This window comes from Rousettus aegyptiacus, unplaced genomic scaffold (genome assembly GCF_014176215.1).
Source record: "Rousettus aegyptiacus isolate mRouAeg1 unplaced genomic scaffold, mRouAeg1.p scaffold_m13_p_13, whole genome shotgun sequence".
NCBI lineage: Eukaryota > Metazoa > Chordata > Mammalia > Chiroptera > Pteropodidae > Rousettus > Rousettus aegyptiacus.
This window is the reverse complement of record NW_023416288.1, coordinates 13,022,994-13,043,839: the sequence shown is the minus strand read 5'-3', so window position 1 is coordinate 13,043,839 and position 20,846 is coordinate 13,022,994. Positions and strand designations below refer to the sequence as shown.

At 42.5% G+C, this 20,846-nt stretch overlaps 2 protein-coding genes across 8 annotated transcripts in view; one reads left to right on the top strand and one right to left on the bottom strand.

The window, feature by feature from the left end:
- The first annotated feature begins 1,482 nt into the window (after positions 1 to 1,482).
- On the top strand, positions 1,483 to 19,708 carry TMEM243 (transmembrane protein 243). Its single transcript, XM_016148039.2, has 5 exons — positions 1,483 to 1,856; positions 2,321 to 2,620; positions 16,629 to 16,679; positions 17,683 to 17,787; positions 19,104 to 19,708. The coding sequence occupies exons 2-5, from the start codon at positions 2,543 to 2,545 to the stop codon at positions 19,224 to 19,226; spliced, it is 357 nt and encodes a 118-aa protein (XP_016003525.1). The 5' UTR covers positions 1,483 to 1,856; positions 2,321 to 2,542; the 3' UTR covers positions 19,227 to 19,708.
- Positions 19,707 to 20,846, bottom strand: part of DMTF1 (cyclin D binding myb like transcription factor 1) — a 50,626-nt gene continuing 49,486 nt past the window's right edge. For 6 of the 7 annotated variants that reach the window (XM_016148031.2, XM_016148035.2, XM_016148034.2 and 3 more), the window contains one exon: positions 19,707 to 20,815. In XM_016148031.2, the coding sequence (XP_016003517.1) occupies positions 20,706 to 20,815 (110 nt within the window). In that variant the 3' untranslated portion in view covers positions 19,707 to 20,705. The remainder of the gene's footprint in view (positions 20,816 to 20,846) is intronic. The other variant, XM_016148032.2, reaches the window with a different exon arrangement.

Sequence of the window (20,846 nt, the reverse complement as noted above, 5' to 3'; positions counted from 1 at the left end):
CCATGTAGACTCATAGCACCCCACAGTGTCCAGATCATAGCACTCAATCTTACCATTTATGACAACCACCATTTGGATATTTAGTTGCCAGGTGTCATATATTCTCTATTAAACATTATATATATATACACACACACACACATATATATATACACACATATATATACATATATATGTAATTTACAACTTGTTGAAGTTAGATATTCTAGTTCCATTTATTGTTATCAATCCTCACTTTTTACATAAGAAGGAGCTCAAGTGAGGTTAGATAACTCACCCAAAATCACATAGCTTGTGGCATCAAGATATAATCAGCTTCAAAGCTTGTGCTCTTAGCAGTTATCTGTTGCTTTCTCTAGACTGTAATCATGAGTTTCTATCTTCCACTCTAGCCTCAACACTCTGATCTGATCACTGAATTACCCTGTCTGGTAGATGCCCAGTACATGACTCGTTCTCAAAAGTATTTGTTGAGTGAATGCAGCTGAATGTGAGTAAATCAAGTTATGTATTAGTCCAATCAACTTTCTAATCCAACTGGGTACACAATTGTGTACCATTCCTATTACAACAAAAAGGCTTGAACAAAGATCATTTATAAAATATATAACTGGTATGTCAGATAGATTTGCATGATACCTGATTCTAAATTTGTAATTTGCAAATTACAAATCTATAGTTATGTTGTTCTTCATCTATCCCTTGTCTTAATCCCTTGTCCTAAACTGTTGAGAGACCACCCGGAATCTTGGCTTGGACTGTTATGTGGTTACACGTGCTAACACAGGCTCTCCCTGCACACAAACATTGTCAAACTCTCTTCAGTCGAGGAGCTGTAGTGGCCAGGGAAGCTAGCGTGTCCGCATTTGTTTCATATAGTTATAAATGACCCCAAATGCAGACTGACACTATGTTGCCTATGAGGCCTATCCACCTTCAATCCTTTATACTCTAAAACCAGAAGAGGTTGACAGATGACGTGTTCTCCGTGGCTGCAAATATGCTTAGTCAGCACCATCACTAGCCGGATGAGTGGAAAAGTTGAAATACCTAGCACACGTTACCTCCTTACTGTTTCCGTAAAAGATATAGGATCCCTACCCAAGGACAAAGCAATATGAACACACAAACAACCCTAAACAAATTTATCACTGACCCCGTTCCGTTGTTCGGTTCTGTTGCGCAAACAAACATTGGGGTGGTAAAGCAGGCTGGTTGTTTTTAAGATGGCTTTAGCCAAATGCAAAGCTATCTTCGGAAATGTTCTTTGTCCACGTGCATAGTGCACACTCTGGCTAATTACTAAGAGGCTGAGAAACGTGCACCTGGGGTGGGGGTGGGGGCGGGGGTGATGTTGCCCGTCCCACGGGGAATAAGCTGGCACTGCTCGAAATAAAGCTCCAGAGCCAATGTGTCGCCTCGGCACGCGGGATTGGCGGCCTCAGCCGTGACGTGGCCTGGGCGGGCCGAGTCGGTTTGCGACAGTGGCAGAGGGTCCTGGCCCGAGGATCGGAGAGGAAACCCGCAGCGCAGCCGGGGTCCGCGCGCCCCTTCTCCGCCAGCCGAAAGGTCTTTTTCTTCCCTACGCGCCTCGCCCGCGCCCCCGAGCTTCGGTACCTAATCCCGGCGCGGGTTTGGACCCGGGACCCGTGGTCGCCTGCTGAATTAGGACTCCCCAGCGCGAGGGCGGCTGGGGATGCCGCGGTTCGGCCTGCGGGAGCGGGGCGGGCGCGGAGCTTCCCGGGAGGGTGGCCGACCTGTGCAGGGCCGAGGCGGGAGTCTCTTTTCAGCTCGCTCTGTCCAGGCCGCTGCTCCAGCGACGGCTCCCGCAGAGCGCGCGAGGAGAGCGGCGGAAGGTACGCCGGCCCTCGGGGAGATGCAACAAATGAGGGCGATCCAAGTTGCTGGGCCTGAGCCCTCAGTGCTGCGGGAGGGGTCCCCAGAGCGCTTGACTCTTTGCTCGGGCAACTAACTTCACTTCTCCCGCCGCTGGGGAATTGGGAGTGGGGAGAGGTGCAGAGGGCTTGGAGAAGGGCTTGTAATGAATTCTTCCATGAAAACTTTTTCCTCCCTGAGCATGAAAGTCTGCGTGCTCACAGTAGGACACAGAGAAGGGCGGGGTGGGGCGAGGGGTGGGAGTCACGCGTGGCTAGTGGCGAGGGGAGGGCGATTTGCATTGCGAGCTGCAGCGCCCGGCAGACCGTGCGGCCGGGAAGCGGGCGGGCTGAGCGCTGAGATTTGGGGAAGTGGGAGCTGCTCGGGTGGGGGGCGTCCCGCGGAGAGTGGGCCACTAGGTGTTCGTTTCCTTTCACTTCCTAAGGCAGCTGCTCAATATGAGGAGGAGAGCGGGGCTTAGGCGGAGCGGCCTGATTCCCCGGGTCTGAGCGCCCACCCACCGCCTCCGCCCGGACTTCCCGGACGCTCTTGTGCACGAGCTATGTGTGCCCGGTGACCAGGCGGCGTGGGGAGCCCCGGACTTGAGACTTCGGGAAGGAATGCTGGCTAGTTTTGAGTGACTTGGGGAGAGTGAAGAAACCCCAAAATGGAGGACTTCCCCACCAGGACCTACGGCACCAGTGGCCTGGACAACAGACCTTTGTTCGGAGAGACGTCTGCCAAGGTGAGTGCGGACCGGGACTCCGGCCTGGGCGTGTGTGTCTGTGTGTCTGACTCTGCCCTCCCGCTCAGAGTTCTGGCTGGGCCCTCTGCGGCCTCCGAAGGCACTTATAGAGAGAAAGCTGGTTCTTCAACCCGGCTTCCATCTCAGGATGTTTCCCTGCCACTCTGCTCCTTCTTTGGGACAGGGTTGGCCAAGATCCTTGAAGGCTGGGGGTGGAGAAAAGTTCAGAAAGTTCTAGGCTGTTGGGGGCCCTTCAGTGGAGTGCGGAAGCCCCTGGTTTGGGGGGTGGGAGAGGAAGTTGTGTATGATGTTTGCATTTAGGCATATCCAGCTGGAGTGCTAACTTTCAAGAGGCTTCAGATGTGCGTCTAAGGCTCTGGTAAGAAAGAGCCAGTAGAGGTGCTTTTGATTACTTTTTATCTAGAGCCATTAAGGATTGCTGCTGAGGCAGCCAAGCAAATTAAAAGAGAAGAGGCGTGAAATGGGAGTTTCTTTGTTGGCATTTATTACAGGAAATGATCAAAGGGTCTCTGGACCCTAACAAGCTATATAGTACCTTGCTTTAGGCTTTTAAAAGTATGTTTTCTTACAAGTTTAATCATGTGATGTTCTGGACCAGTGATTGAAGAGAGCTCTTTTTCAAATATTCAGCGTTTACTAAGCATTACTCTTTTGAGTTGTTTGGACAAGATTAGCCTGTTCGTCTTTTTTGTTTTGTTTTGTTTTGTTTTTCACCCAGCAAGTGGCATTGGTAATCTTTGATCCTTAGCAAATTGCTTTCAGCCTCTTCAGAAGTGGGGCACAGCGCTTTTTGGGTTTCTCAGCTTTGGCAGGGACCTGTAGTAGAAAAGATAGGGAACTTTTACACCCAGCAGTGTGGGGCAGAGCCCTGAATTTGGAAGCTGCCAGCCTGCTGCAAGGCTACTACTTTACTTTATAAAACTCCATGTGGATTTTGCCTTCTTGTAAAGTGACTTAAAGAAAATATTTTAAGCTTGATCTCTAGGGAGATGCACTTTGTTTATCTTCTGGCTTTGTATTATCCTCACCCACAGTGCACCTGGTTTGAGAAGCATGGCTCTAGTCCAGTAGTTGTTTCTATTTCTGCTAACAACATTATTGAGCATTATGTGCTAGGCCCTGGGAGTCCAAGGAACCCAGTTAGGTGAAGAAAATATGTAAACAAATGTGATGCGGTTGGATCTTTGCTATTATGGGACACAGAGGGAGTATGTTGGGGTAAGAGGAGAAACTGGTCATTTTTATTTGGGAAGCTTGGGGAAGACCTGAGAGCAGGGGTCCCCAAACCCCAAGCTGGGGACCGGTACTGGTCTGTGGCCTATTAGGAGTTGGGCTGCACAGCAGGAGGTGAGCGGCAGGCTAGGCAGTGAAGCTCCATCTGTATTTGCAGCTGCTCCCCAGTACTAGCATCACCACCTCAGCTCCACCTCAGATCATCAGGCATTAGATTCTCATAGGAGCACCCGTCCCTGGTGCCAAAAAGGTTGGGGATCACTGCAGAGGATGGCTTCTCCATTCAGTCTCTGGTAGCTTTGGGCTTTCAGATTTGAGTGCCCCTAAAATGGGATTTGACTAGAAGGGAATTTGGGGTCTGGAGAGTTGAGGCAACTTGCTACTTGAAGGAGTTGGACCCAGGGCATCTGGCTGCCCAGGCTTTTCAAGAGTGAAAAGATTCACTGTTTCCCTCTACCCCCAGCCATGCCCTGGTGCACAGATTGGGGTCCTGGGTGATGCAGACTTTCTGACCTCATTTAACTCCATAGCCCATGAGTACTGAGGTAGGTGCCTTGGTAAAGGGCTTGTTGATTTATATAGACACTTAGAAATATTGATGTTTTCTGACTTGCTTTGGCCTAAATAGTCAATGACCGATTGTAAGTTTCCTATTGCCTATGATCCACTTGAAGCCCATCCAGAAACCTCATTATTCCAAATATGTCTGTTTATTGCATACTTATTTAGTCCGAGAGTATAAAGCCCTGACACTACTTAGGCAGCTTTAGGCATTGTGACAGTAGATTCAGCTTCTCAGAGCTCACTTCAGCTCCCTCTGTGGGGCTGACAGAACGATTGGACACAGAGAAATTGTGTAGAATGGTGAGAGAGAGAGAGAGACCTCTGTTCTCGCGGTGGAAAAACATCATTTTTTCTTTTAAATTGAGGTGCCAGACCTAAAGAAGGAGGGGCATCCTTCTTTGAAGACAGCAGATGATTTTATTGAGGACCTGAAGTGGGCAAGGCAGAAACTGCCAGAGCGGGTGGGTTCCTGGGCACTCTGAGAACCCCTTCAGTGGTGCCTGCATGCAGTGTTCCTAGTTTGTTCTCTTTCAGATGCCAGAAAACTAGACACAACAGCCGCTTTACAGTGGAAACTTAATATTAGTGAAGTACCACTTCTGAGAAAAAAATCCAGAAAGGGGAAAACCCACTTCCTGCTATAGTCTGACAGATCTTCGGTACTCTTATATTTGCCTTGTAACAGCTAATCATGTATCACCTCTCAATTTTAAATCTAGAAAGGACTAGAGCTTTAGGTTTAGTCGGTAACTTTAAGGCAAAGATTACTGAAGCCCACACTAGAGAAGCGTCTGGAGGGAAATGGTTTGCTCAGTGCGGGTAATGGATAATGTGCTAGGCATTCAGCTTTCCTTCGATCTCCAGGTTCCTTTGTAAGATGAGCATTGCCATTCCAAGTTTAGAACTGAGGAAGCTGAACCACAAAGCACACTACTCGTTCAGTCACACAACTTGCTCTCCTCTGGTGGTTTCACCAACCCCCATTCCGTGAGTTGACTGGGGTAGTAAATAGTAAATTATACGGCCTGTGTCACATACTTCTAAAAATACTATAGATATTCATATACCTATTGCCCTTTCACAGGAAATAGGTGAAGTGGTTCACCCAAACTCATGGAGTAAAAGATTGTGGAATCTAGAATAATAACTGTATCAGCCAGTGAGTCCTGAGCTGCACCCCCGTGGGCAATCCCTGAGGGAACTTATGTCCTCATCTGTACTCGCATGTATGGTTTCAGTTACTGAACTCCGAATTCATTCAATCTTTAGTGTTTTTAGGAATAACTTTACAGATAGAGTCATGGAGCAAAGGGCAAAGTGAAACAGTTCTCTATCGTTACATAAATACCAAAGGAGTAAGGGACAAAAAAAAAAGATGTTCATTTTTTTCTAAGAAATATCTCCCTCATTCTTTGACAGCTTTGGAGTTACCTGTTGCTAGGTGGGTTGTCTTATGGATGCAGGTCAGAATGTTCGGATGCATTTTCATCTACCCCCATTTCTGGGATAAGTAACCTCTTTCAGGTGAAAAAGTGTGGCACAAATGTCCCAATAATACAGTATATTTGAGGCTTCTAAGCCTGTGCTGTAGCTCAGCATTTTCTAAAGGAGCACTGTCCAATAGAAATATAACGTGAGCCACATATATGATTTTAAATATCCTGGTAGCCATATTAAGAAGTATGAGATGAAAATTAATTTTAACTCCATACACCCAAAATACTGTCATCTAATATATAAATCAAAATACTGTCATTTCATTATATAAGTGGAGATATTTTTTACATTTTTTTTTTCATACTAAGGCTTTGAAATTCAGTGTGTATTTTTCACCTATAACCCGTTCTCAGTTTGGACCAGCCACATTTCTGACGCTCAGTAATCACATGTAGCTATTCCTACCAAATCAGTGCAGTTATAAGCAAGTGAATTATTAGTTATGGTGGTTCCATAGTCATGGTTATGAAACATTTCTTTACTGTGGGACTCTCAGAACCTTTAATATGCTAATTTTCATTGGGACCTTAGTTGGACAGGGTGGGAGAATAGTGCTTCCTGTACTATTTTGGTGGCTTCGTCATTTAGTACTGGCACAACGCCCTGCCCAGTTCTTGCCTCCACCCTGGGAGCATTCACAAGATGAGTTTTGACAGAGGACCCTTTGGGAAATGTTACTCTAGGAAGCTCCATCCCCTTTACCTCTCTTCCCTCCTCTGTGTGAGCTAGAACCTGGAGTGACCTGGAGTGACCTGCCCTGCTCTTGCCCAGGGCTGCCTTTAAAAGTTTGCTTAGGACAACACAGTTGGGGCCATCTTTCTGTCTATGAAATGGGTGGGCATTGTTATCCTAGGAGCTTATGAGGCAGTCTTGATTTGCTAGCTGATTGCCAGATCATCTGAAAACAGTTTCAGCCAGTCTAGGCTGGTAAACCTAGGAGGGGTGGGGGAGAATGGCTTTCTTCGGAGGGACAAAGCAAATGGGAAAAGGAGAAACGCTGCACTTGGTGGAAGGTGGTTTCCAGACCAGCCTGTTGATTTTCACTAAACTACATAGGGATTCATCCGCTAAGAAGGGTGGTGATATTTCTTATCTTTTTATTCTTACTTGGAGGTGATATAAGAACATTAAGTGACATTGGAGGAAGGCACACACATTGAACTCAGATAATATGGGGGGTGGGACGGAAATCGTATGTGTAGGGGGCAAAGTCGTAAGCCCCAAGGCTCAGATCTTTGGTTTATGGCAAAAGTACTAAAGTACTTTTCCTGCATCCTGTAAAAAAAAAAAAAAAAAAAAAAAAAGCAAATAAATAAAAATGGTTAAAAACAACCTATAGTCCAATTCCAGCCATCAAACTTAGGGCTTTTGTCTTCTGCAAATAAGAGTGTTAAGATTAGAGTGCTACTTCTTGTCTTTTTTGGGGGCTGGGGAGTTTGGGGATTGCTGCTTTATTAACAACAAAGCTGTGGTTCAGATTGTTGTGCACCTGCCGCCTCTGCCCAGAGCCCCAAAGACTGTGTCCTCCCAGGAGTGCAGGCTTCTAGCTTCTTTCCTTTGACAGAGCTTCTGGGTGATCCTCTGAGCACAACTCCTGTCTTCCTCAAAGGAGACCTGGCTACCCAAGGGACTGGATCAGTTGTCCCCTTGCCTCTCCAGCCTGCCAAACCACTTTAGTTGCCGTTTCTTATGCTGGAAAAACTGTTCAGGCTGATAGATGTCACGACTTTTTTCTTCCCTATTCTAATTTGTGTTCTCTCCCTGCCCACAGAGCAGAGGACTGGGGATCTCAGGGGGTTGGGCTCAGGCATTTTTTTTTTTGAAAGCCCCTCAGAGGATACTGGTGTGAAGGGAGAGCTGACATCTGCTGGTCTCACCCTGGCTCTGTAGAAGTCCAGTCCCGGCTGGCACCTCTCCACTGATTCCCTTCCTTTAGCTGCCTCCCTGCTCTTGGCAAATGTTGTTTTCCTTTCTGTAGCATCCTCTCTTCTCCAAATATCTGAATTCTGCTCAGTCTACTTCGCAGCCTTAGAACCTTCCTTACAACCCAGCCTGCATCCATGCTTAGGAGCCTGGCAGTCAGAGATGCCCCCAGCACTTCTTGTGCTGTGAGAGATTTATAAAATCTCGTATCCTGACAAGACTATAAGCTCCTGTAGGGGAGGACCCAGTTACCTCATTTCTATAGTCTTTCTAGCACTAGGCACAGTGCCTTGCCCAGTTCTTGATTTTATGTATATTAAGTTTAAAGCGAAGTAACAATTTAATATCACCAAAAAATAACTTTCATTTTTAAGGGACAATAGGAGGAACCAACAGTGTTTCAGGCTCTCTTGCAATTAAAGTCATCACTCTGCCTTCTTCTTGCTGAACCTTAGCAAGAAGGCCAGTAGTAAACGTAATATGATATTGTAAAAAAATACTTAAAATGAGGCTTGTTCTGCTGAGTTTTCCTCTCTATAGATGTGGTTTTTGCAGGTCAGTAGTAATAAGCTAGGTCTACCGAATTGAGTCTTTTTTTCTTAGCTTTAGTCCATAGTTCATGTATAGGTATAGTGACCATGTTATCTGAACTGCCATAAGGACTTGTGGGTTGACAAACTTGAGTGTCTCTGTGGGGGTGATGGAATGCATTTGAAATTGGGGCTGCCCTGGAAGTTGGGGTCAGGGGATGGCGCCAGCTCAGCTCTTACTCATCTCTGAGGAGCCTAATCTCACTGGTGAGATGCACATTAGATGTAGTAGAAATGACACTAATACCATATTAGCAACCATTTACTCGTTCGCTATTAAATATTAGTTACTCTGGTCTAGGTGCTTTACATGTATTATCTTGTAATCCTTATAGCAACCCTGTGTGTTTGACCATTTACAAATATGGACGTTTAGGCTTACTAGTTAAGTGACTTATGCAAGGCACAGGCAGGCCTGTCAGGCTTCTGACCTCACAGTCCTTGCAACATGCCTCCTGTTCTGAAGATCAGCACAGAAAAGTCAGGCACTTCCTTTGGGTACCAGTTCTAGGGACCATTTGTCCCTTAAACATGTAGAATAGGCTTGTTTTCTACTTTTACTGTGATCAGATTTCCGTAAGTGATACTTCAATGAAAAGAATATATTTCAAGTGCATGTATCTCTGAAAAAGAGAATCTGGATGGATGGGTATACAAAAATATTCACGCTTGAAAGATAACTTCAAAATATTAAATAAGGAAAATATTTAAAAATGTCTATGCATTTACTTTGTCTAGATAGAAATGAGGGAAAAGTTGTTTAGATCTGCACGTAGCTAGCAGTGGAGGTCATGGCGGGACACTTGAGAGAGTTCAGAGTGTGAAAGTCGTAAAGTGCGGGCGTGCCTGTATTCTCATAAATCCTTCCTCATGCATTCTTCTGGCACAGTTCAATCTAGTGTTTCTTTGGCAAGTCTTAGAACAGTAGTACCTGTGATCAGAGAAAAGGTGTCCCCTTGGTCACCATCCACTAGGGTTGCCCCTGGTGGCATCGGGAGGGGAAGCTCCTGCTTAGAGCCATGTAGTTCTGGTTTTTTGCTTCAGCTGGGCCCAAATCTTTTTTTACATCTCACATCGTTTTGGTCTATTTCTAGAGGGCTGCCTCTTTGGCAGCTGACCAGGCCATTTCCAGAGATTTCCTGACAAGAAGTTTTCCGCTGTGATTTGGAAGAAGAAAAGAAAAATCATTTCTGAGAATCAGCCTTTTATGGTATTGGAACCCTTAAGTTTGATGAAGAAATGCAGAACTTTGGCCATAAAATTGTAGGATGTGGCTCAAGGGTCTGAATCTCTTCCTCCAGGTTAGCAGGTTGGAAGCGGCACTCTTGGCACATGTAATGCATGCTGACTACATTGCCTTTTTTCCTCTCTCCCTCACAGTAGAAGATAATAACTGTCTTCAGTGACCTGAAGAACGTGTGGGCTAGGGAGGATAAATACTGAATTTAAAATGGGATTGAGCCCTATAATAAAATGATGAGCAAAGTGCCAGGGAGCATGGAGAAAGGGAATAATTCTCCTGGGGCCATCAGATCAGAGGGCTTTTGTGTCTTAGACCTAGACACAGGAATAAGATTTTTGACAGGAGGAGGTGCTTGGGCATCCCAAGCAGGAGGTCCAGCTTGTGTCAAAGGGGTGGAACAGGAAGGTACAGGAAGTGGCGAGGGAATGTGAGTGCTCCATTGACGGCATCTAGAGCCTGGGAGGCATGGTCAGAGGAAAAGTGGGGCCTGGTGAAGAAGCTTGAATGCTGTGGTAAGGAGTATAATTTTCTTCTGGAGACTGTACGTTGTTGAGAGTGCTTCTATGTATTCTTTTATTCAATTATTAATCATGTACGTATTATCCCAGGAAATACGCTATGTGCTAGATGGTATATCTTTTCTCATAGAGCATATATGTACTGAAGATAGAAAGGCATTGAAACAAGTCCTCTTCCTTCTCTCTCCCTTACTAAGCATCAGTCATCCTGGCCTTCTTTTTTCCTTCTAATTCCCAAGCTCACTTCCACCTCAGGGCCTTTACACTTGCTGCACTGAGTTGCTTGCAGTACCCTTCTCCCAGGTCTTTGCATGTCTCATTTCTTTTACTTATAAAGGCCCCTGCTCTGATGTCACCCATCCTCAGAGAGGAATCCCTTTCTCCACCCTGGTCACTCATTTACTCTGTTTTATTTTCTTCCTAACTTTGTAACACTTATGTCAAAAGAGTGGAGAATGAATACTTAACGTCAAAGTTGGAAGCAGGATGAATGGAAGGCTCTTCTAATGTTGGAGGGTGTTGAGATTTTTGGGCGAGAGATGGACTTCTTGAGGGAGAGATTCAACATAGAAATGAGGACGTAGATGATTAATTGAGCCAAGGAATGGGTGCAGGATTTGCTGAGAAGCTGGTCACCTTCTGATCCTCTTCAGGCAGGAAGGAATGGAAACGGGGAAGGATTTCCCTCTTTTTTTGTGGCATCTTTTTTTTTTTGTAAGAATTTCTGCTGGTGTATAGCCTTCAAGAGTGGGATTGGAAACCTGAGTTGAGGTTCTTCTAACCACTTTCTGGAGAGAGACAGGGACATTCAACCCAAAATAAAAAGCTATGGAAATACAGTGAAGGCCCAGCTCAAAATGTGAATTTGTAGTAAACTCAGTTTATTCTTTTAGTTAATATTTGAGCATCTAATATATGATGGGTACTGGGTTTGGCTGAAGGAAATGACCAATGTCTCTACGCACTAACATGGTAGCACCTTTGTACAATCAGAAGAAGGCTATCTCTTTGGGTAGTGGCAGCTCTCACAGTCACATGGCTTGGCTTTGTCTGAATTACAACAAGGTGCTCCTGCCTCTGGGCAGATGCAGGCCTATGCCAGGGAGCACCACTTGGAGAGTGCAGCATCGGGCTGGATTTCAGCCGTATAGCCACGTGCAGTGTCCCAGAATCTGACGATGAACATGGCAGACCTGACCCTTAGCTTCTGAGACCTTACGGTGGAGGAGAAGAGACAGATGTGTAAACTGGCAGTTAGGACAGTTTAAAGGTTTCACAGGAAGGCTTGGTGCTGGAGCATAGAATTGGTTGGAGGCTTGAGGGTAACTCAGGCCTGGGTTTTCAAAGCATCAAGAACAGATGAACACATGCACCAGGGAGTCTTATGTGTGTTGTTAAAACCGCCGACTCCATGGTTAGAGGTTGGTGGGAAGCCCCTCAAATGAGAGCTTTGGTGCAACAGATTGGGATGATCTAGTCAGTGTGTGTGCGTGAAGACCAGATTCAGGGCAGTAGAGGAGCGGGTTTGAGGAAGAGGAATTTGGCAAAGTAGGTACTGAAATAATTGAGGTAACTGAGAAGAAGAAGGGAAGAAATTGGCATGAGACTGCCCAGGAACATATGTTTCAAAAATAAAGGCCGTTTATTCCATTTGGGTTGCTCTAACAAAATACTACAGACTGGGTGACTTATAGACAACAAACATTTCCTTCCCAAGTTTCCGGAGGCTGGAAGTCTAAGGTCGGGGTGCCAGCATGGTTGGGCGAGGGCCCTTTTCTGGGTTGTAGACTCTCACTGTATCATCACGTGGTGGAAGGGGCTGGGGAGCTCTCTGGAGCCTCTTTTGTAAGGGCAGTAATCTCATTCGTGACCTAAGCACTGCCCAAAGGCCCCACCTCCTAATGCCATCTGTCAAATTGGGAGTGTGGCATGTCAGCCATCCCACCTCCCACCCAACAACTCTTTCGGGTACATTATACCTTCAGCTTCTCTGTGGGTCAGTATAAGAAATGACTGTGTGAAGTAGTTGCACTTTCTGTGTTCCTGTATTTGTACAGATGCATGCAGCAAACTCTTTTTAGACTCAGGAGAGGGTTGTTTCTAGTGATCCAGCGTGCTTATTTTTATTAGAACTTGTAAACCCCGTTGTTCATTCCACTTAGCTGCCAGGAGTCGTACGTAGTGCTAACATTTGAATTTAAAGCACAAATGTTTTCTTAGTGAAATTTTTTTCCTATAAATTCTTCTTTCCATTCCCCAAACCCTTTTACAATTTTTTTCTTGCTCTTTTAAATGGATTAAGGTTTTACTATAGTAGCACAAGCCCTTAAATACATTTTGGAAGTGGGCAAAACATAAATTGCTGTGGAAATGGAAGGTAAAACACGATTTTACTTATTAGCATCTCAAACTGGCTAGAACCAGGATGTTTCCAGGTTGCTGAGGACAAATGCCAGCTTTTGGTTATTTGGGATGTTACTGCCATTTTCCTCCCAGAGCCATCATTAACCCCCCTGAACATTTGAAATGAGTTTGGAGTTCTCTGCCTTGTTATCAAGATGCTGGCTAATGATTGACCAAGACTGGGGGCTCCTCTGCTTTTTGATTGCTGAGGAGTTGGCTTTCTACTCTGGCCCCAGTACTGATCCAGAGCCATAAATTATTAAATCAGAAAGGGACCAGCTAGCATTTGATTTGATAGACCCAAATGGCTTAAGAGATCCTTTTAAAGTCACATAGCTATCCAGTGTCAGAACTCAAATGAGCAACTTGGTTTTTTAACTCTTATTTCAGGGACTATATGTTTTGGCGTAAGGATTCTTAGACTTTTGAACTGCTCGTTAGGCTTGCTTTTTGCAATGAGCTTTTGAAATGTTTTGCCATTGCCTGGCAGTATGACCTTGGGCCAGTCAGTCTCATTGAACCTGGTTACCCATTGGTAAATGGAGATAAGATATTCCTTACTTGCTTCACAGGGTTACTGTCTCCCATCCTAGGTATAAACCATTTGCATGTACGTCCATCTTTTTCTCCATTCTTTTTTCAAAGGAAGGTGAAGATGTGATTCCGTTGGCAAACTGATCCCAGCCTCTTTCCTCTCAGCTCTCATGCAACTTGCTCAACTTTCAGCTATCTCCATTTGCCTGATTTTGTTTATTTTTATTTTTTGGTAACAGCCTTGCTTTTGTTTTTTCTGGGGTTCTTGTGAAGTTTCTTCTTCATGAACCATCTTTTCTTGTTCATATGCTAGTTCTTGTTCAGGTTTGACTTTTTTCTGAGTCTCTCCCTGACTGCCCAAGGTACCTCACTTTGTTTCTTCTTAGTGCCCTCTTACGCTCTGGACAGTATAAACTTCTGGAGGCTGGAGATGGTTTTATTTGTTACATTTGCATCTGGAATATAGAGATAATTTTTTTCTAATTTCATTGAAATATAATTGAGATAGTTTACATGAATAAATGACATAAGAAATAACATCAGAATTCCTCCCAAAACCATACATATATGTACATTTTTATGTTCATGTGCTTGTGTATGCATGTATGAGTTCTCTCTCAACCTGGTGGTATTTGTCTTTGGGAAAGGCATCCTGATTCCCTTTCCTGTCCTCTCTGCAGGTCAGGATCAAGGCTGACTCTGGTCCTGTCAACCCTCCTTGCTTGGAGAGTGAAAATAAGCCACAGTATAAGGTTTAAAACTCTGAGTGGGGAGAATAGTTTTGGTAGATGGAAATAGGATAGTAGTAAAACTGGGGAGAAGACCGAGCTAGTTTCTGTGAGAAATTGAAATAACCGAGTTAATAGAGACTGGCTATAGAAGTAGAAATAGCCTGAGTTTCAGTTCATTCCACAAACAGCAAAGTTTAAATGCAGTATTCTCTTTTCTTCACATGCTCTATTTCCGATTTGTGGTTTATTCTCAAACTCTCCTCTGAAATGCTATTTAACTGGCTATTTAAATATTCTGTTATTCTTTTACTTTTGGGGACTGGAGCTGGGGGAGCTGCTGAAGCTCTGAAAGATAATCCCTGTGTCCAAGGATTGGACCGTACACTATGAACTTCTCCGTCTTCAAAATGGTTTAGTTTAGGCTCTAAACTTTAGAGAAGTACTTCCAAATTTAAATGTACACACGAATCATTGAGGATCTTTGTTAAGTTGCAGATTTTAATTCAGTAGGTCCAGGGCAAGGCCCAAGATTCTGCATTTCTCATGGACTTCTAGGGGCGCCTAGACCACGCCTTGTGTAGCAAGCACTTAGAAGGTGGTCTTCCAGAGTCAACTCTGCTGTTTGTCTGGATTCATGGTTACTTCGATAACAGAAGGCTTGAAGCCAAGGCTTTGGCTTAGAGAAAGAAAACCCTGGGAGAAACGCTCTGCCATATCCTAAATAGTTCACCCCATTTTGGGAGTCCCAGAGAGACTACATTATAATAATAGAGTAGCCGATATTCATGAAGATGTCTTGGAATTCCATTTGAACTGTCTAGAAGGTAAGCAGGAAAGTATTCATTCAAATTTAGATACATTTTCATGAATTATTAAAACCAGTTTAGGTGTATATGGATAAGTTCAATAATCTGAAAAAAAAAATCACTTATGAGAGAACGTTTATTCCTGGAAGATAAACGCTTTAGTTTGCTAATAGGCTTTTTGAGGTGTCACCTGCCACTTGATGTCTTTGTTTAGGCCAGCAAGTAGCATTCTCGGTTGTTCTTCCAGTGAGCAGTGTATGTGTTGACACTGAATCCTGTCTCTGTCACTTACTGTTGAGAACTTACCAAGTTCTCAATTTCCCTGAGCCTATTTTGCCATCTGTAAAATAGTTTTAAGACCATTTTACCCCATTTTTTAGAAAAGATATTCAGAAACTCCTCGCATAGTTACTGTCCCTTCACCATTATTTTTACCCATGCTTTGATTCTGGTTGGCAGCTTGCTGTGCTATTATTCTGAGACTAGTGATTCTTCTTGACCACCTGTCACCTGAACCTCTTCACTGGTTTCCTTCTATTGGTTAAGAGAGCTGTTGTGAGGTACGCAGACCTTCACAAACTTTTCTAAGTCCCTGAAGCTCACAAGGAGATGGGAACAGATATTCTTGACTTTTCAGAGTAGACCAGAAGTGTTTAGTTGGACCTTTTTCACAAGGCAAAAAATAATGTTAATGGGGCTCCCATTAATAGACTGTCTACATACACATTTATGTTACACACACAAGTTTGTCTTGTGTGGGAATAAGCTAATAGTGATAATTGATTATTTGCCTCTGGGTTCCTTTCCTAAAAATGGTCATTAATTTCTGACCAACTCCTGTGTACTCTGTAGGCTGCCCCGAGGTGGTGGTAAGATTGGTCTGAGGCTTCCTAGTTTAGTAAGGGTGTGGCTGGAGTCAGTTTCCTTTGTCCTCTAATATCTGAATTGCTTTGGCCTTGGTCTGGAGAGTGGTCTGTTCTTGGTTAGATCAGGCACACCCAGTATAGCTCTTGGCTTTCCTTCTCTCTTCCTTTTCAGCTTGGCTGGCCTGCCTGCCTGCCTCTTTGGATTCTTATCTTTAAATAGATAATTTGGAAAAAAGTGTTCAGTTGTTGCACTGCTTATTCCTGTACCCTTCCCATCTCTGAGCTTTTGTTTATTGGCTGCTCACATTCCATATCCTGTTCTCTGCACACATTACCAAAAAATCTCCAAGACCTATTCATTACTCAGCTTTGACTTCTCAGAAATAAGACTGCTTGGTATTTTCATTGGCCAGTTTCCTATCGTCTTAAATCCTTATGACTTTATTCTGTAATATGTATTACTAGTATTACATTCGTAACATGAAAATATTACTTCAACTTTTTAGTCCCTATAACTCAATCTAACCAGTGACCCTGATTTAGGAATCGTTTGCATTACTTCTAACTTCCTGAATCAAATGATTCTACTTTTGTTTATATACTTTAGGCTTCTGCTATTATTAAGTAAGTGGAAAACCACTGGACAAAATGGTCTGAGATTCGCTTCCAGCCGTGGCATTCATTTTGTGATCCCTCTAGTGGTAGCATCTACTTTTTGATTAGATAAGGATACTTAAAGCTGTATCACAAATAGGTCCACACTCATGATGGCACTTGACATCACATACGGTCTGGTTCCTGATACTTTTTACTAGGGCTTTGGGCTGGCCATCCCAGTGCCACTGTCCCTTTGCTTCTGTTCCTAAGATTTGTCCTGTCCCGTTGAGAGACCTCCTAATTAGTTGTCCCCGTCTTTCTCATTCTGGTGGCTTTGCCTTTCTGACAATTTTATGTCTGTATAAAGGGGGCAGGATCTTTTTTTTTTTTTTTTCCATTCTAACCGCCCAGTGCCTAGCTTTGTACTTTTCTGAAAGTGCTATAGATCCATCATATGGCTCAAATACTCTTTTCTGTTTCAGGATCGAATCATCAATTTAGTTGTTGGCAGCTTAACATCCTTATTGATTCTAGTAAGTATCTTTATTTTGTCTCACCCAGGCTCTTAGGCAAAGTTTTTAAAACTTTAGTATTGTGGTTCAGTTACCTCCAAAAAAGTAATTAAATGGGGCCAGTACATAAGTATGTAAAATATTCCATCCAGTTATATTAATGCAATTTTATTACCACTTAAAACTGCAGTTTGTAACTAGAGTAGCTAAACTGATTTCCACCCTTAACCACAGTTGAATAGGAATAGTACAAGTCAAACAGTTTTGTGAGTTTGCCATGTTTGTTTGCCTAGTAGGTTTGTATCAGTTCTACCAGTAATTCCCTTCTGTACACAATTCACAACTCCTAATTTTTCCTAATACTTTGAGTTTATTTTATTCTTAAAGCACATTCATTACCTTTTGGTTCAAAAAGATTTGGTTAGCATGTAGTAATTTTTCATCCCATAAAATCAGCTTGGGGCTATCACAATAAAATAAAAACAAAACTCTATTTCTCACATACTGAGAAAGACATTTCTGTGGCACATTTTCATTAAATATAATAAAATTTTAGTGAACTTTGTTACCATGACTTCCTAATAAAAAGAATGGGTACATTTCTGTATCTATGGGAAAAAGAACTCAACAGGGCATTTGGGACTTATCTTTTAGTATTTAAGCAAAAATAGTTTAACAAAAAGGTTATAACGTTCCCCAATATAACCGTTAATCTCAGGAATGAGGTTGAAATGCTTCCTTTTTAAATCTCTAACGAAGAGGTTATTTTTTGAGGTTAGTTAGATTTACCACTATGATGTCTCCTTTCATAAAGGAGGAAAAGTTAGAAAAAAAAGAAGTACTAAAAGAAATAACACAAGCATATTTACAAATATTTTATTAAATATATTAACGTTCCAGAAGGCAACTGTAGTGGTAGTTATCATTTTACGTGAGATTTTGTAATATATTATATTGCCTAGACTCCAGCCTAACCAAGTCTTGGAATTACTCCTAAGGCCTGACATAATTTCTCTTCATACAGGTAACGCTGATCAGTGCTTTTGTTTTCCCTCAACTACCTCCAAAACCATTGAATATATTTTTTGCTGTCTGCATCTCTTTGAGTAGTATTACTGCCTGCATACTTGTGAGTACTGTTTAGAATTTAACTTGAGTATCCTCTCAGTGCCTGCGACAGATTCCCAGCCCTGGGTCTGTCTGTATGAAAGTTTTTCTAATTACAGCTCTCACCTGCCAAGGGTGTCAGAATTCTTAATATTAATCACAGGGCTTTCTTTTTTAGTTTCTTTCTTTCCTCCTAAATCCCAAAGTTGTAACACTAAAGAGAAACTGTTCCCTTGATAGGGTAAAAAGTAGAAGGAAAAAAATAGTTAAAAGACCTAGGTAGTGCGTGTGTGTGTGTGTGGGGGGGGGGCGGGGCGGGGAGAACTTAGGTGGTGAAAGGTTTAAGTTACTTCTGTCCCTTTGAGGACTACCCGCGGGGCCCAGCAGGCTGAGAAAGGCCATTGCTGCTCTTAAGGGAAGACGTATGGCACCCTGCCTGGATCCATTTCTAATAATTACAAAACTAGTCTATTTCCATCTCTGCTTATTGCTCCAAGTGAAAGTAATTAACACCAGTCTCCTGGGAAACCTAAAGCTGCGGTTGTATCCTTGTCACAAGAACATTCACTTTTACTATAAAAAACCCTTTCTTTTAGGTAAGGAAAACATAGGTGGTGGTGGATCTCAGCTGCGTACTGGCCTAGCGTTCAGTCACTCATTAGTTGGCTGTTTCATTTCCTTCAAAACAGTAAACACTTAAAAGCAATCGTTTTGACTCACATAGGGCTTAAATCATAACGGTAAACGTGCTGATGAATTAAAATTAAACGAGGAGGGGAAGGGCTACCTCCAAGCTTCTAAGTGACTGATTCTGCTATAGTCCTGACCTGAGGGAAGAAGAGGGGGCCACCCCACTTTGGGAGCATTTGGATAGAGCTCCAAAAGATGCGCTTCTCCTACTCCCAACCAAAAGCTACAAGTGGCTAACAGTGAGCTAGTTTTAACCAAATACATGCTCACAGAAGCCCAATTTTGTATTGGCAGTGTGAATGTTAGATTAAAGTTGTTTTCCCAGTACCTAAAAAAAAAATTATATCTTTTACTCAAATATATTTTAAATGTCCAGAAGGTACATATTTTAGGTATGTAGTCTTGGTAGACTCTGTTTGTCTGAAAATAGAACAAAGTTAACTAAGAATGCAGGAATAAGCATGATAACTTGGTACTACTTGAATTGTAAAAAAATAAAAAATTAAATTTTGGCTGCATTAGTTTCAGGAATGTAGATTTTAATAGTAAGTCTCATTTAGAGGGAAAATAATTAGTTGCATTTTAAATTTTAAATACTTGACCCAGTGACTATTACTTAAAACCTGTATTTAATTCTTCTTCTTTTAGATCTACTGGTATCGACAAGGAGACTTAGAACCGAAATTTAGAAATCTAATTTACTATATCTTATTTTCTATCATCATGCTATGTATATGTGCGAACCTGTACTTCCACGATGTGGGAAAGTGAGGCTGCCAAGGAGAAAATACTTACCAGGTCTCTTCAAAACTATAAATTAGGACTGTGAGTAAGTGCTGGATAAGGTATGCTGAAGAATCTCCTGTAGAAGTCTGATACATGATTTTCATGTTAAATTCCCTCTTGCAAGGGAGACACATCATAGATCACTTTGCTTTTTGTTTAAGGAACTGATGTTGCACTTAAACATTCCAACCCTTAAAGCTCAAATAGCACAAGTAATTTTCACTTTTGAAATTAAATTTTTTTATAATTAAATTGCATGGCGAAAGGCTATGTAACAATCAATCTTGCATTTTAAGACAAATATTCTTTTATTTCTGTTAAACTGAATATACAATTGTTCCCTAGGCAACCAACTTTTGCTTATAACTACAATTTAAGTTCACGTTAACAAAACACAGACAGTGAAAAGACAACTTTGTTTGTGATGATCTAATTACAATAATAAATAAAATAATTTATACAAGGTTTTTTTTTTTTTTTTTTTTTTTGGTGACTTTTCTATAGGGGTCATATGTATTAAAGCCCTAAGAGGCTAGTTTTGGTTGAACCTTCTCTAGTATAGGAATGACTCTTGATTTGTTTCCTTTCATTACAGAAGCATTTTTTTTTTTCTTTTTAATTGCCTGAGAGGGAGAAGTTACTTTGTACCCTCACCAGCTAATGCACTAAGTGAACGGCAAACTCTGGTACCCTACTATTTTCTGGGTAATTTATATAGCAAAACATGTAAGAAACGGTCACGGTATAGGATAGGGAACTTTACTTCCCTCCCATTTAATTTTACTTCAAAGTGCTAATTTTGTAAACTGATGACAACTGGTTCTGAGGGAAAACTCTACTTAGCTGTAGTGAATTTTCTTAACTCTTTTTTTAATGCTTTCCTTTCTGTCCAGCTTAAATCAGCTCCCACCACCAGCAGTGGGTAAACCACAGGTAACTACCAGAGTCACCTCGTAGGTCTGTGTCCTTGTATGCTGGTAAAGTCTCAAACTAATGATAATGTTTTTGAAGGTGGTCACTGGTAAGATCATGTTGTTGTGACCTCTCTGAAATATAAACAGGCCTACCTGAGACAGGATAGAGATTCATGTCTCATCTTTAGAGATGAATATTACAGCTTTTAAAACAGAGTAGTTAAGCTTTGGTGATTTTAAACTTTTCTCAGTAGATGAAGTGAATGAAATTCCCTGCTGACAAATGGCACTAATCACAGGGATCTATCTATGTAGTTAAGACCCCTTATACTCCACTCATCTACATGCTTTCATAAGACTAGAACTCAGATGATATATTTAAAGGAGGTAAAAAGTCATAGCAGCAACACTATGTGGCTTATGCATTGTAGCTATTTAAAAGCCAGAGGAATGGTAAGTTAAGCCTCTTGAGAGTTGCTCCTATTTCTTTGGAGATGTTGTAATTAACAGTGTGGCTTCTCTGCCTGAACTACCTGTTTCTAAGAATTACCTAATGACAGTTTACCAAATCCTCAACATCTTTTGAGTCTTCTGAAACGGGACTGCCCAAAGATGATCCAATGATATTTGATTCTTCTCGATGATGCTGGAGTATGGGATCTGTAACGAGTTAAGTTTCAAGTTAGTCTTA